Source organism: Danio rerio, chromosome 20 (genome assembly GCF_052040795.2).
Source record: "Danio rerio strain M-AB ecotype USA chromosome 20, GRCz13ab, whole genome shotgun sequence".
NCBI lineage: Eukaryota > Metazoa > Chordata > Actinopteri > Cypriniformes > Danionidae > Danio > Danio rerio.
Window position 1 is genome coordinate 30,178,819 of NC_141040.1, and position 16,387 is coordinate 30,195,205.

The window sequence follows — 16,387 nt, forward strand, 5'->3', positions numbered from 1 at the left end:
TATAGGTAAATTAGGTAAGCTAAATTGTCCCTAGTGTATGTGTGTGAATGAGTGTGTATGGATGTTTCCCAGTGATGGGTTGTAGCTGGAAGAGCATCCGCTGTGTAATACATATGCTGTGTAAGTTGACGGTTCATTCCGCTGTGGCGACCCCAGATTAATAAAGGGACGAAGCCAAAAAGAAAATGAATGAATAAATGAATGGATGAATAGTTGTTTGGATAGTTCACCCAACAATCAAAATTAATTTGCTCATCGTTGACTTTGACCATTTTTTGTTTTGTTGAACACAAAAGATATTTAAATATTGTTTGAAATCTGTAACCATTGACGTCTATAGTATTTGTTTTTCCTGCTATGGAAGACAATGGTTACAGGTGTCCAACATTCTTCAAAATATATTATTTTGTGCTCAAGAGAACAAAAGAATAAATAAAAGTAAGCGCAAAATGTTTTCTAAATAAGTTAAGGATTTTATTATCATCTATTATATCCCAGGCCTTAGGCGCATGGCAACATTCTCATTGGCTCAAACTGCAACAAGTTTGACACAAAAATGTACAACTGCTGTTTATTTATTTACGCTCAGATAAGTCAAGATTCATGTTTTATTCATGTGCTGCAGGACAATAAAGAAGAGTTTCATATGAAACTATGATTTTATGGGTGACGCGGTGGTGCAGTGGGTAGCACGTTCGCCTCACAGCAAAAAGGTTGATTGAATGACTGAATGACTATGATTTTATGAGTCATCAATAAGAATGGTTTCAGCTTAAAATAGGTTTTAATGTTCTGCTGAAGGCTTAGTGGTTAGCAATGTTGCCTCACAGCTAGAAGGTTGCTGGTTCGAGTCCCAGCTAGGCCAATTGGCATTTTTGTGTAGAGTTTGCATGTTCTCCGTGTGTTGGCGTGGGTTTCCTCCGGGTGCTCCGGTTTCCCACACAGTCCAAAGACACACCAGGTGTGTCTTATGTATGTGTGTGTGGGAATGGAAGCATGTATGGTTGTTTCACAGTAATGGGTTGCGGCTGGAAGGGCATCTGCTGCATAAAACATATGCTGGATAAGTATGTGGTTCATTCCACTGTGGCGAACCCTGATTAATAAAGGAACTAAGCCGAAAAGAAAATGAATGAATGAAATTGTCTGCAGTGTATATGTGTAAATGAGTCTGTATGGATGTTTTCCAGTCCTGGGTTGCAGCTGGAAGGGCATCCGCTGTGTAAAACATATGCTGGATAAGTTGGCAGTTCATTCCACTGTGGTGACCCCTAAAGGGACTAAGCTGAAGGAAAATGAATAAAGAATGTTACGCTGAGGGAAAAAAATCACCTACCAGTATAACTCTGAGGCCGAGTAAATTAACAGCAAATGTAAATTTTTATTTGATCTGTTTCTTGATCTGTTTCTATAAATGCCAATTCACTTGCCATTAGTGTAAACCATGTGTGTTAACATCAGTGTGGATGGGTTTTGAGCAAAGAAGAGATGTTCAGAGCATGAAACCATTGAAATTCAATTTTGTACACTAATTTTAGCACTGCACTGGGTCACCGCTTCACGTCCTATGAAATATCTGGGTCCTGATGCGAAACCAGTTCAGGCTCTTTTTAGCATTTGTCTCCATACATAAATTCATTCGACAGAACACTGCGGGTTTTTCCTCCAGAATCAGCAGTCAAAAAAGGCAAGGATCAGCACAGATGTATGGCCAGAGATGCAGCATGGGTTATATGAAGCAGAACAAGGTTACTGAGAAATGGAGGATGGAAACAACACTGCTCATTTTTTATTTACCATCAAATACATTTCAAATGTGGAACAATGTTTCCGCATGGCCAACTGCCCTCAACCACCAACACGGCGGCAGACATGCTTCGGGGTCATACATAATTGCATCTGTAGCGTTTGAGTGGAGAAAGTCGGGGAAAAAAAGAGGTAACGTGCACGCCTCGCAGATGGTGGAAGATCCCCGCTGGGTGCCTGTCAGTGTCTGGACGGGACTCATTGCACTTGCTGGCCTCTGCTCTGTGATAGTCTACTTGTGTCTGTATTGGTGACGTCTTGCTCATTCCACACCGCAGGAGTTCATGAGTGACAAGGAGCAGGGCCAGACCAGATTAAGCGCTGTCCTGACGTATGGAGAGCAGCTCAGTAGTGTGCTGGCTGCTGAGAGGGTGGAGGCCATCAGGACCAAAGCAAACACAGCCAAAGATGACTGGAAAAGCCTGATGGACAGCTTACAGAGGAGAGAAACGGCATTACAGGTGGATATAGGAACAAGTTTTTTTTTTTTTTTAATGTATTTAATTTGAATAATTAATCGAAATAATATATATTTATATATATATAAATATATATATATATATATATATATATATATATATATATATATATATATATATATATATATATATATATATATTTATATATATTTTGCTGCTGGAAGGGTATCCGCTGCATAAAAACTGAAAGGGTGCTCGCTGCAGAGCCATTTGAGCAGAGCTGCGCTCCAGCGAGGGGGAGCATGAGCTCTCGTTCTGCCTCCTGTAAGCTGTTTTAATGCGTACACCAACCCCACCCCTAATCCTACCCCCAGTGACATCACTCGTAGAAGAAGTGCAAAAAAGGTGGAGCTCAAGCTCAAGCTCCCCCTCGCTGGAGCTCAGCTCGCCCAAATGGCTCTGCAGCGAGCACTTGTAAAAACTTGCTGGATGAGTTGGCGGTTAATTCCGCTGTGACGACCCCGGATAAATAAAGGGACTAAGCTGACAAGAAAATGAATGAATGAATATATATATATATATATATATATATATATATATATATATATATATATATATATATATATATATTTAAAGACGTCACCACTTCAATATGTTCCCTTTGCTGTCATTCTCGCTGTCGCCGTTGTGGTAGTAGGTGCACCAGCAGCCTTTGACCGCTGAGTGGCGATTTACCCATAAATTTTCAGCTTTACCTTTTCACAATACTAGATAGGACAGTACTGTATACGTACATTATGTGATGTCATGTGTTTAATTAAAAAATTATTTTGTTTGGTTGTTTTGGTTTTCTTATTAATAAACATGCGTTTACACTATACTGTATGTTTAAGAAAAAAATACAAGGTAAGAAGCATGGCCATATGCTGCAAAAAATACGCAAATAAAAGAATTAGCACTATGTATATCATTTTATATATTATTTTTTAATAAATAATTTTATTTATTTATTTTAGGATTTTTATTTTAATGTAGTTTAATTTTTTTTTTTCGCTGAGATTTAGTTTAGATTTAGAGATTAGGAATTTTTTTTTTGTTTTATTTTTATATTTTTATTTTATATTTAAAATATACAGTAGGTATACAACAAAGACTTTTAAAAGTTATTATGGTCTATGATCACATTTATTGCTGTATCAAATTTTCATATATAAGTAAAACATCTCTTTCTATTAATATTTATTTTCTTTAATCAGTTAATATATTTATTTGTTAAGCCCTACATATTTGTTCAATGTGCATATGTGCTCTTAGGTCTTACAGTCTCAGATGCAAGACTTTGAGGCAAGCATTGAACCTCTTCAAGACTGGCTGAACAGGACTGAGATCAGTGTACAGGAGAGCAGCGCTCGTCTCCATGACCTGCCTGCAAAAAGACTCGAGCTCTCCAAACTTCAGGTACACCCGACAATCTTATTGACTTCTGCTTACTTATTCATAAGAGCTTTACTCTTCCAGAATGAAATCAGTCTTTACTGTTGAGGTTCCAGTCTTCACTGACTGTACCTTAAAAATTGATGTAACGCAACACATTAACAGGAGAGCATTTGCTTTATAATCAACAGATTATGTATTAAATATTTGGAGTATATAAAAAAGCATTCTCTATCAACATGTCTTCCTAGTACAATCTACCTGCTTCAGCATAATGAAATGATCAGATGAAACCAACTAACTGTGTCAGTGAATTTTGCAGTACTTAACCTCAATTAAACGAGTTAATCAGAATTAGGGTCCGCTGAGATAATAAAAAAACGCCTGTCTGTCAGTGAGGATTCTGCTGAGTCAAGCTTTTTGACACTATTGAGGATTAAGCTGACGTGCAATTAATTATTCACCTTTCATCTGTACTTGAAGAACAAAACTCCAAATGTACAATCATATGCACACAGAACAGATGTTGGAAAGATAAACATTTCTATTTTTGTCTTATCACCAGATATTTCATCTGTTTTTGTATTGCTCTGTTGCCTGCTGGGTCCTTTTGTCTGCTCTGTTGGCAATTACATTTCCAGCAGTGTATCTGTACAGTGTGTGGAGGTCCTCAGAGTGATTATCCGTCCCCTCCCATCTCCCCTTCCCCTGCTTTTACCCACTTTCCCTCTTAATCCCTTTATCCCCAGAGTGCACCCAACATGATAGACTCTATTATCATCAACTGTGTCTGCCTAACTGACAATTTCACAGTCGGCTCTTTTTCCATCTCAAGAATAGAAGCAAGAAATTTGCTTGTGGTGGTCTTTTGTGCCCTGATGTATTAAGTGCACTTGGTACAAGTTTATTTTGCTGTTTGGAGAACGTGACTTGTCCGTCTCTGTGCATGTGTTTTCACTGAGTGATTTTGAAGAGTTGAAAATATTACTCTATTTAGGAAGATTTTAACCAGTCAGCTTGGAAACATCATTTCTACATGATTTACAATTAGCAAAGATTCATGCTGCGCAACACATAAAGTGGTCAACAATGTAAATGTAAAGCAAATTTTCTGTACTTTGCCATACTGTACTGTAAATTTACAGATAATTTACATCAGGTCATCAAAGAACAAGGTGGCTTTTTTTCTGCTGTATAAAAGTAAATGGATGGTTCACTAAGACATGTCAATTCTGTTATCATACTGTAGCTCAAAGGAAGATTTTCCTGAGGGATGACGTAAAAAAGCCATTGACTTCGATAGTATTTTTGTTTCTTTTGTGGATGTCATGGCTGCTTTTTCCCAACATTCTTCAAAATATCTTGTTTTGTGTTCAACAGTAGAAAAAGTTTAGAGCCACATGAGTGTGAGTAAATGATGAAAAAATGTGCATTTTAAAACTTTTCCTTTTAAAGATGATTGTAGCTGAAACTGCAGTCCTTGATTATTCATAAAAATGCAATTTAATGCTTAATCAATAGCCACGTTTCCACTATTGCACATAAAGCAAGCGTGCCAGCTTGAGCTAGGGCCAGTCGCATTTCCAGTATCACTTCCTGGGCCTGATCAGGCCAAAGTGGGGCTTCCTCGGGGCCAAAGGTCAGCCTTTTTCGCCCGCTGAATATCTTGTACCAAAGAGGGGCAGCTGGGGCTTCGAGGCAGAGTGTAAGGAGAGGCAGTGTTTGCCTGAGTCTGGTAAAGATGGCGTGCCACCATTACACTAGTTTTCCGATCGCACATGAGTACATGCGGCAAAAAAAATAAATAAATAAGGGAAAGAGAAGCATAGAGCTGGTCTGTTTAAGATAGGCTATTCTATAAAACACCTTCTAGGCTAGGGGTCTTTTTGCTTATGATCCCCCTTATGTTTCCCTTTCAAATGTAGCCTAAATGTGTTGTATAAAATAACAAAAGTGTTTTCAATTTAGAAGTGTTCTTTTTTTTGCTGTTACAACTGTTGAGAGTTTTTGTCAAGTTTTAAAGGTGCGTTTGTGCATAAAAAGTGCGCGTTTAGATGCATGTGTGTGAGATACTGGTCGTATGAGCGCTTGCTTTACAGCTCCATTGATGCCACGAGTGGGTTTCTTTCTTTCTTTCTTTCTTTCTTTCTTTCTTTCTTTCTTTCTTTCTTTCTTTCTTTCTTTCTTTCTTTTGGGGATAATACAATATGTGAATACTACAGAAAGACATAAAACTTATCAAATTATGTGTCCACTTTTGTAGGCTCAACAACAATGTTATATCTAGATAGAATAGCCTAAGCTATATTGAAATCATTTAAATAATTACAAATATCAGATATAATAAAATCACATTAAATAAATAAACCAATATAAAACAAACAAAAGCTATAACAATTTAGGTATATACAATAAAAATAAATTAATCTGTTTCAAGCCATTTTAAACTTTCATTTTACAAAAGTCTATCTGAGTAAAATATTATTTTGAAATATAATTTCTTAAGTATTTGGAAACGACAATATTATTCAAATCGTGCAAACAGAGCATATTTTGGGTAAGTGAAACCATCAGAAACTACCTTCTTTTCTGTCATCCAGTCCTGCAGCATGTCCTCAAACAAATGTTTGTTTTTATAGGCGTGGTAATATTAAAAAATGCAATTGTAAATATAGAGCTTTATTAGTGGATAGCTGCTAAGCGTATCGATATATATGCTATAGCCTATATTTTATTACTTGCTCTTGAGCTGAAACACTTAACGGTCTCCTTTACTTAAGATAACCGAATAATATGCAGCATCCTTAAATTATTCTCTTAAATAAAGAGGAATTATCTATTAAGTGTCATATAGTCTATGGAAAAGTCTGTATGTTTTTGATCTCTCCGGAGCATTTGGGCTGAATGTTGACCTGAATGTTGACCGCGTCTATCAAAACGAAAATTGTAATAAAATACAATTTATATCGAGTTATTACTGGAGAATTTCTGTGGTTTTATATCTGCCTGCCTGATTTCCGCTGAACTAGGAGGGTTGTGTGATGTTTGATTCGAGGGATACGAGGGTTTGCATGACACTCTGCGAGCTACTAGCCCGACAGTGGAAACGCAACATGATTTCGGCCTCACTGGTCATGCTTCCGGGCTATTGGCACAGCCCAGCCCAATAAAAGCCCTGGCTTGCACTGGTCCGACAGTGGAAATGTGGCTATTGGTGACCAGCACTTTAAGAGTAAAAAAAACATAAAGTTAAAACAAGGTTCCCGCAGTAAAAATGTCAGCAATAATGTCAATGATTCTGTGCTATTTTTCTTCTTCTTTTTATTGGTATTGTACTGTTTTTGTTAAATATCTTAAAAATTTTATATAAAACAAAATAACAAGGTTGATACCCGTAGCTTGTGATAAAGCATAGAGGTCTTATTAAGTGAAACTATCTGTCTGTGAAAGAAATTAAATGTTTTATAAAGTAGATTATATGGATTTAGATTTATATGTATGTGTGTTTTTTAACTCTTATTTTAGGATTATTTAAATAATAAACAATCATTATTGTTTCAAAGCAGCTTTGCAAAAGCTGCACACTATTGCATTACAATAAAAAACCAAAACATAAAACAAATCTGTGTCGATAGCTGATGACTTGCAATTAATAAATCAGCAAGCACATTTTTTAATTATTGCTATTACTTTCTTGCCAACCTGTCTGATTGTAATGTTTGTTGATGATTTCATTCAAAACGTTCCTCAATTTAAAACAACAAAAACACTTCATTTAAAAAAGTAATCAGAAAAGGAAAATCACGCAGCCCTGGCATGAAACAATGGCGTTTATTATCCTGTGGCTCTCCTCAGACGCTGCTGGAGGAGATGCGCTCCAGAGAATCAGAGCTGGCAGGACTCAGAGGGCGAGCACATGGGCTCTGGGATGGTCAAGGTGCTGGAAAGAGCTTTGTGCATCGAGTCTGTCAGCTGGCTGCCTGTTACTTGGCCCTGAGCAACTTGATTAAGGTAATCTGCTCTACCTGTCTGTTTAACTCATCTGTCCTGTGCTGTAACCGTCTGTCATAACCACTGACCGAGACTGAAGACAAGCTCTTTATTGATATCTTTATAAAAAAACACACTGCATAATGATTTACTTAGAGTTGAACATATATTAAAATTCAAACCAAATATAATGTTATTTTAATGTTGTCGCCAATAACTAATACAATTACAATTTAAAATCTTACAATTTAGAACTTAATCCTCTTTTATTGAAACATATTCAAATAAAACAGTTTAACAATTGACACTTTAGAAAGATAAAAGTGAATTTAGTTGTCATGCATTTACGATCTACATTATGCGTGCAGAATGTACATTATTGTTTATATTTACTAAAGGTTATTAACTGTTATTAACAGTATTAAAGGTTATTAACAGTGTGGTACACTGTTATTAATCTGCTAAGGTTATACTGATGGAAAAATAAAGAATGTTAAGCAAAAATAGGTAACACTTTATTTTAAGGTATCTTTGTTACACGTTCCATGTACTTACTGTAATAATTACAATTAAAAAGTATGCATAATAACATGCACCTCACTCTAAAACTAACCTGTGTTCGATCACATTTAATTTTGATGCACAATTTACGCTGTTAACAAACAAGTAATTAAGATTTGTAGCTCAAAAGACTAATAATTAGCTGGTTATTAATAGTTAGTAAGGCAGTAGTTGGGTTTAGATATTGGGTAGAATCAGGGACGCAAAGTAAGACCATACTTTATAAGTGTTAATAAAAAGTTAATATCTTAATAATAGGCAGGAAATAAGCCTGTGAATTGTTACTGAACTAAAGTGTTACCTTGCATTCTAATAATAACCATATAGCAAATACATATAATCAGTTAATATTACCCAGTAGATAAATGGATAGTTACATTCTATTAAGAATACTGTAACATAAATTGCAACTCAAAATTCTATTTCCAACTTTAGCAACAATAAATAAATACATCTGTATTGAAAAATATATACAGATCAGGACAAAATTATTGGTACTCTTCCACTGAAAAAAGAAAAATCTAAAATGGTCAATTTAAATAACTTTAAACTAACAAAAAGTAATTATCAATTCCAAATGTGGTTCAACAGAACCAATAAAAAGGCAAACTAATGAAACTGGCCTGGACAAAATTGAAGAGTACCAACAAATTTGTATATACAGTATATGTATTCCTAAAATGACCACTTATCGAAGAAAGGAGGCTTAACTTTTCCTGATGTTCTCTGTGGTCTTTTCTAATCTGTAGGAGAAGGTGTCAAGGGTAGAGCGAGTGGTTGGGGAACATCAGCTTTTCTCGCAAGGCCTTCAGGAACTTCAAAACTGGGTTTCAGAATCTCAACAGGTCCTGAAAACTTGCAGATGCCCCACATCTGACAAGACTGTGCTCATCACCAGAATGGGCCAGCTCGAGGTATACTGCCATTTCTGCTGTTCACTTTTACAGTTGATTTTTTTTCTTTGGTAGACATTAGCCCCCGGTTTCACAGACAAGGCTTAAGCCTTGTCCTAAACTAAAATGTAAGTCTGAGCTGTTTAAACTAAAATAAAATTGCACTGATTGATTTTTAAATATATCAGTGCATTTGTTTTGTCTCAAGATACACACAAGTAATCTTTTTTCTTAGCATGTTTAAAAATATTTTAAATGTCCTAATTGAACTATGGCCTAATCCTGGCTAGTCTAAGCCCTGTCTGTGAAACTGGGCCTAGGTGTGTAATCGTATTTCTGACTGATTCCAGGCTTTACTGGCGGCTTGTCAGGGCAAAGAAATTCAGCTGAAGATGCTGATCACCAGAGGAGAGTCTGTCCAGAGAAACACCTCAGCTGAGGGAGTACCAGTGGTTCGCAAGCAGATCCAGGACCTCAAAGACTCCTGGGAGTCGCTCTTATCTACATCCATACAGTGCAAAAGGTCAGAGAGTTTTCCCCCAGTCTCTCTGCGTACATTTAGTCTCTTATTGACCTGAAGTCAATAAACATTGCCTGAGATATTTTACTCTATACTGTAGATGTGTGTGTAGAAGTAATAGATGTCTTGTTTATGTGCATTTACAGCCAGCTGGAAGGAGCTTTGTCACACTGGACCAGTTACCAGGAGGATGTCAGTCAGTTTGAGTGCTGGATGGAGCGAGTGGAAGAGAGTCTCGGAAACTCAGACAAACACTATGCTGAAATGAGGGACAAGACTGCCAATCTAGGCCGTGCCAAGGTAATTTATTCTTTTGTTTGGTTTATTTGTCTTTGGATTATCAGATAATCAGATTATGTATAAAAGTAAGTTCTTGAAAAAATTAAGAGACCATTAGAAGAGTTTCAGTTTCTCTGGATTTATTAGGCAAGAGTAAAATGTTTATACAGTATTTGTTTTATTCTATAAGGGTCTTCCTCATGTAACATTTTACAGCAAATGTTTTGGTTATTTTACCCAATATTGATTTTTATCTCTTCTGAAGTTAATACGTTGGTATAGTGTTGTCTAAAATTGTATATAAGCATGTCTGAAAGCACATTTTTGTATTTTATGCAAAAAATCTTCATTTAAATTAGGAATACATGGCATCATAATTTACAAAATAAATATTATATTATTTTTAAAAAGTCATTAGTCCAAAGATTTTTTTTAAGTATTCTGTTATTTTCCTCTAGCTGTATGTGCAATTTAATAAAAATTGTAAGATCTAAGTATTGATTGCGCTGTTGTTCTCAGCTACTCTATGAGGAAGTTCTCAGTCACTCCAGTCCTTTAGAGACCATCTCTACCAAGGGTTCCAACATGACTGAACATACAGCCACCCAACAGGAGATCCAAAAACTAAGCGAGAGATACACTACCATCAAAGATAAAGCCAAGGTATGGGCATCAATGATAACTACTTTAATGAAGCCACTATATTGCTCCATGATAATCTATAGGCAGAGTCCATGATATAGCAGTGTTATAGTGCATGCTGAGTTCTGCAAGTGAGGAAATATTTTTAATAGCCAAATTCTCAGTGAAGTGTTATATCGCCTATTACTCTGAAAAGATCATTCAGTAACTGCAGAAGTTGCTGTTGCCATGGAAACAGTTATAGTGGCCAAAGAGCTCAGCAGTGACCTCCCACTCGTCTGAAGCACTGCACACACTAACACAAACACAGATATATAGTTAAAGGCAAAATTATTAGCGCTACTTCGAAATGTTTGTTCTTTTCCAAATATTTCCCAAGTGTTATTTAATAAAGAATCTTTTTCATTAAGGAGTGCAATTTAAGGGCTTAACAAGGTTTATTAGGTTAACTAGGAAAGTAGTCATTGAACAACAGTGGTTCCGGGGGAAAATGAAGGGGAGTAATAAAATTGGCTTTTTAATGTTGACAATTTTTTTTAATTTCACCTTCCAGCCAAACTAAAAGAAATAAGAGTTCTCCAGCAGAAAAATATCATAGGAAATATTTAGTATTACTTACTTAGTAATACTTATAATTATTATAATATTAATACTTAATATTATTAAATAATTTAAATAATATTATAATACTTAATATTTTTCTTGTTCTGTTAAATAGAAATTTGACAGGATAGCTAATCAGTTTGTCTTCAAATTTTTGTTATTTGAAAATAAAACAACATTTTAATGAAAACAAATATATAATAACATTTTTTTTAGCTGGCTGTATAACAATATTTATAGTTTTAGTTTATTAAGTTTAATAAAAATGAATAATAATATGATTTAAATGATACAGCTATATACAGTAGTCTATGAGGAAAACAAACTAATAAAATATTGAAATACAGAAAACATCTCTGCGACCGAGCAGAGAAAAAATGCTGAGCATTATTACACTTTTTGTTCAAAATCTGGTGTTTCAGGCTGCTGTCAGTAAGGCAGAAGAATTGGTTTTGCTCCACCAAGAGTACCAGCGAGGCCTGCACATGTTTGAAGACTGGCTGGAGCAGGAGCAGAGCAATCTGGCTGTTCTCTCACCCCTGGATGAAGACGTAAATGCACTAGAGGACACTTTAAAAGAGCTGCAGGTAAATAGAAGCATCACATTTTCTGCTTTATATAGGGGTTTCTAAACAGTCTAAAAAAGATTAGAAGTTTTAATCCTTAAGAAGTCATATACATATTATTTTCCTGATCTTTTTTAATGGGTCTTCAGATATCCATGTAACTACTTCTAAAACTTAATTTAAAAAAAAGATTTTTCTAATTTTTGTAAAAATATTAATATCAATAGAAGTTATTAATAATGACAAATTTAGCCATTAGAGTATCCATGCATCTGCACTTTGAATTTACATTGGAAATAGTGGACCATCTGGGTAACTTTGAAATATTCATTTCAATTTATTAATTTCAATATTTCAATTTCAATTCATATTAGGATTTGGAACATTTTTTAATATTATTTAGGATGAAAATTATGTGAATTGTGATGCAGCACAACATTGTGATATACAGTACTCTATATATAGCACATTTAATTCAAAGGGATATTAAAAAGGTCTTAAATGAAACATTGTTATTTCTTGTAAGCAACGAATGTTATGCCCCACCCCATCTTTGCTTCTACCTCTGTCTAATAACATCTCCAGATGCTCCAGTCTCACTGCCCAAAGGGTCACAACTTGCTCAGCTCAGTTCTTTCCAGTCGTGAAAGAGTCATTCCCTGGGGGGCTCCTCAAATTGAGGATCGGGCCCTTGAAACAGCAAAGACTGAATGGCAGGGGTACCAGGACCGACTTGCTGAGACCAAAGTTCAAGTAGAGCAGGCCCTCGCAAGGGTTCAGCAGCTGGAAGGGTTATTTCAAAGCTTAGACCAGTGGCTGGTGGACATGGAGCTCAAAGTTAAAGTTAGGAGCCACCGTCGCTCTGATGTCACCGCAAAAGAGACACAGCTGCAGCATCTGAAGGTGAATTAAGTTGAGATTTATGTCTGGTTGTAACAGAACTGCTGTGTATGGTTGTAACATTTGTGGTATGGTCTGTTCAGCGGTGGCAAACTGAAGCTGCTTGTCGCCAGGCTGAGGTAGAAGGTCTGAGTACTCTAGCTCAACAGGTTGTGGAAGACGCTCATGTCAGTGGTCGGATCAGTACCAGGGTTACTCAGCTCACTGCTCGCTACCATGCCCTTCTCCTGCAGATACAGGCAAGTCACAATTTTTATGCTAAAAATAATCATTATTTATGATTATGCTTTTACACATGGTGTTGGAATTTTCCTCAAATTATATGTATAGGTTGACATGTCAACACATTTTGGCACTGACATTTATACTAATGTTGCAAGCCTTTAATTTTTATTACAGTCTTGCAATATGACAGCAGACACAAAGGTCTGTTGGTCTTCTCAGTCTGTTTCCTCTGGATTTAATAAAATATCGACTTTTTAAATAAATCTGATAAAACATAAATGTTAGAGAAAAATATTAAACTATTATTATTAAATAAAAAATTGTTAAAATTATAATAAATCTAAGCTGAAAATGTAAAAAAATATTGTTTAATTCATTATATAATTTTAATATTTATATATTTATTTTAATATTTAATATTTATCTCTATTTTAAGTATTTCACTTTAATGCTGTATTTTATTTTATTTTTATTTTATTTTTTATTAAAAAATATTATAAATTAAAATAGTTTTATTCTAAAATAGTAATACATTAAAATTAAATGCTTGAGATATTGGGGAAAAACAACTGTATTTTTACTGGCCATGAAGTTGTACTGTGTTGTTACAACACAGATTATTGTGAAAAATCTAGTATGTAAATTTATTTTAAAAATCTTACTATTATATTTATGCTGTATGTCCATGCCAAATGACAAGTGCTTTTTAAAATATGAATTTCTTGTTGATATTCAGTCTGTACAATGACTTTTCTATTATTAGAAGCTGGTGTCATTGACTCACCTCTCTCTCTTATGCTGGTAAAGCACACTGATGAGTCTAATTTCTCAGCCGTCTGAACATTGGAAGCTTTCCAGCCTGTTAAAGCAGCTCCTGTGACCCTCTGCTATGACATGAAAAATCAATGTCTCTCTCACGCTGAGACCTTTACCTTGTAATTAAACAATATAGGATCCAATCTTGCCCATCAATCCGTGCTGCCGCCTCTGTACCATTGGCAGAATTGTTTTTAACACTTGCTGCAACACCTCTCATTTCTCCCCAATTTTTTCCACCCCACACACACATACACACACACACACACACCACTGCGGCACAGAAATGAGTGTGTAATTATTCTGTGCGAAACAACAGGCCGCCACATGCGCTGCAGTCAAGAGCTATTACGTCTCTGCAGAAAAGGTGTGTGTGCAAAAGAAAGCGCTAATTGGTGCCACGTGCATGAAGGATCTGTATGTCAAATGAAGAATGCGGCAAAATAGCTTAGCCTCGAGCCCCCGGTGGTGAACGCTAGACAGTGAGCAGCATTTGGATCAATCAAAACACTTCTAGCTGATGAGACAGAACTGCAAGCTTTCTTGACAATGAGGCTTTTGATTTATCCTTCTGTCATTCAGGAGACCCTCAAACAGCTCCAGGAAGAGATGCAGAAAATCACAGAGGCTCAAAATGCTCTCAGGACCTTCTCTGATTGGCTGAGCACAGCAAGCAAGAATTTCAAAATCATTACAGAAAGGACAGAAGCTCTCGATCGCATTACGATGGAAAAGAAGATGAAGAGGCTTGAGGTATGTACAAAAAAGTGACAAAACACCAATATTACTCGCATACTCAGCAGGTTTATGTCATTTTTTTAGATGGGATGTGCATATATACATGTATGTGTGTGTGTGTGTGTGTTTGTGTGTGTGTCTGTGTCTCTGTTTGTGTGTCTGTGTTTGTGTGTTTGTGTGTGTGTGTACATGTATATGTATGTCAATGACGTGCATTAATTGAAATACTTTTGTCTTTTTTATTCATATAATTTTTTGTTAATAAATAAATAAATAAATAAATACAAATAATTGGCGAAGCAGTGGCGCAGTAGGTAGTGCTGTCACCTTACAGGAAGAAGGTCGCTGGGTTGAACCTCGGCTCAGATGTCGTTTCTGTGTGGAGTTTGCATGTTCTCCCTGCGTTCGCGCGGGTTTCCTCCGGGTGCTCCGGTTTCCCCCACAGTCCAAAGACATGCGGTACAGGTGAATTGGGTAGGCTAAATTGTCCATTGTGTGTGTGTGTGTGTGTGTGGATGTTTCCCAGAGATGGGTTGATGCTGGAAGGTCATCCTCTGCGTAAAAACTTGCTGGATAAGTAGGCGGTTTATTCCGCTGTGGCGACCCCGAATTAATAAAGGGACTAAGTTGACAAGAAAATGAATGAATGAATGATACAAATAATTGAATAATAATAATAGTAATAAAATGACACTAGAAGTCTTGAAAAAATAATTAATAAAAATAGAACAAAAAGGTATTCTTATAAATTTGTATAATATTTGATTTCTATATTTTCTCTTTTCATTTTCACTTTGAAAAAATGTGTTAAATGCCCAATTGCAGTTATTTTCTGGCAGTCCTTATTGCAAAAATAAGTTATAATTAATGGGTGGGTGGGTGGACGGATGCATGCATAGGTAGATAGATTCTGGTTTGTATGAAAATGCAAAGGTACATGGGTGGATGGATGGATGTATGGATGGGTGGATAGATAGATAGATAGATAGATGGATGGATGGATGGATGGATGGATGGATGGATGGATGGATGGATGGATGGATGGATGGATGGATAGGTACATGGATGGATGGATGGATGGATGGATGGATGGATGGATGGATGGATGGATGGATGGATGGATAGGTAAATGAATGGATGGATAGATAGATGGATAGATGGATCAGTGGATGGGAGGGTTGATTGGATGGATGGATGGATGGATGGATGGATGTGTAGGTAGATAGATAGATTATGGTTTGAATGAAAATATAACTGTAATTTATGTCTATAAAGTGCTAGGATGTAAAAATAAATGCTTTAAATATACATGCACAACATGAGTTGCTAGTACAATTTTATTTTTCCCTTCTATAGTTGAAGGATCGGATGAACAGTTGAAACGGTCACCGCTTTTTATCCTGTGGTTAAACTGCTATTGATTTGGCCTGATAAAATTACAGACACACCACAGACTGGGGACTCTCAGTGGGCCTGGCACAGTTTAGCGCTCATATTTGAGATGGAAAGAGCCAGTGAGTGTGCACAAGTACGAGTCTCTTTGTCTTCTTAAGGATATGATCAATATGTCTACTACACAAAGCAAAAAGAAAGCTTTAGCGCGATCGCACTCTCCGTGCACACACTCACACAGCCACTTCACACTCCCCCACTGTGAAAGCAGAGATGAAGGAGCGTCTGTCTGTGGAACCTGCTGGCACACACTCTGTAATTGATGCTATGCCCTTGCCGCTTTAACATCACATAACACACATGCACGTAAACATAACCTCATTTGGCTCATTTAATCCAGGTCGAGATTAACAACACCTCTCAGACGCTAATTGCCAAATCACACGGAGATATTATTTGTGGTCACACACTCTATTTTTAGGCTGGTCTGCCTCAGCCGTCTAACAGTGCTCATCAATAGCACAGTCAGAGATGGCCAATCATATCAAAGTAGGCGGAGTTTATGACAAATGTCACCTCAAAGCATCAGTTTAATTTTAAAAG

At 36.3% G+C, this 16,387-nt stretch overlaps 1 protein-coding gene across 2 annotated transcripts in view; it reads left to right on the forward strand.

Moving 5' to 3' along the window:
• Positions 1-16,387, forward strand: part of syne1a (spectrin repeat containing, nuclear envelope 1a) — a 238,807-nt gene that overhangs the window by 141,749 nt on the left and 80,671 nt on the right. For both annotated transcript variants that reach the window (XM_087298227.2, XM_087298228.1), the window contains 11 exons: positions 2,085-2,267; positions 3,540-3,683; positions 7,515-7,670; positions 8,960-9,124; positions 9,454-9,626; positions 9,770-9,923; positions 10,422-10,565; positions 11,570-11,734; positions 12,299-12,616; positions 12,697-12,852; positions 14,237-14,407. In XM_087298227.2, coding sequence (XP_087154353.1) covers positions 2,085-2,267; positions 3,540-3,683; positions 7,515-7,670; positions 8,960-9,124; positions 9,454-9,626; positions 9,770-9,923; positions 10,422-10,565; positions 11,570-11,734; positions 12,299-12,616; positions 12,697-12,852; positions 14,237-14,407 — 1,929 coding nt within the window. The remainder of the gene's footprint in view (positions 1-2,084; positions 2,268-3,539; positions 3,684-7,514; positions 7,671-8,959; positions 9,125-9,453; positions 9,627-9,769; positions 9,924-10,421; positions 10,566-11,569; positions 11,735-12,298; positions 12,617-12,696; positions 12,853-14,236; positions 14,408-16,387) is intronic.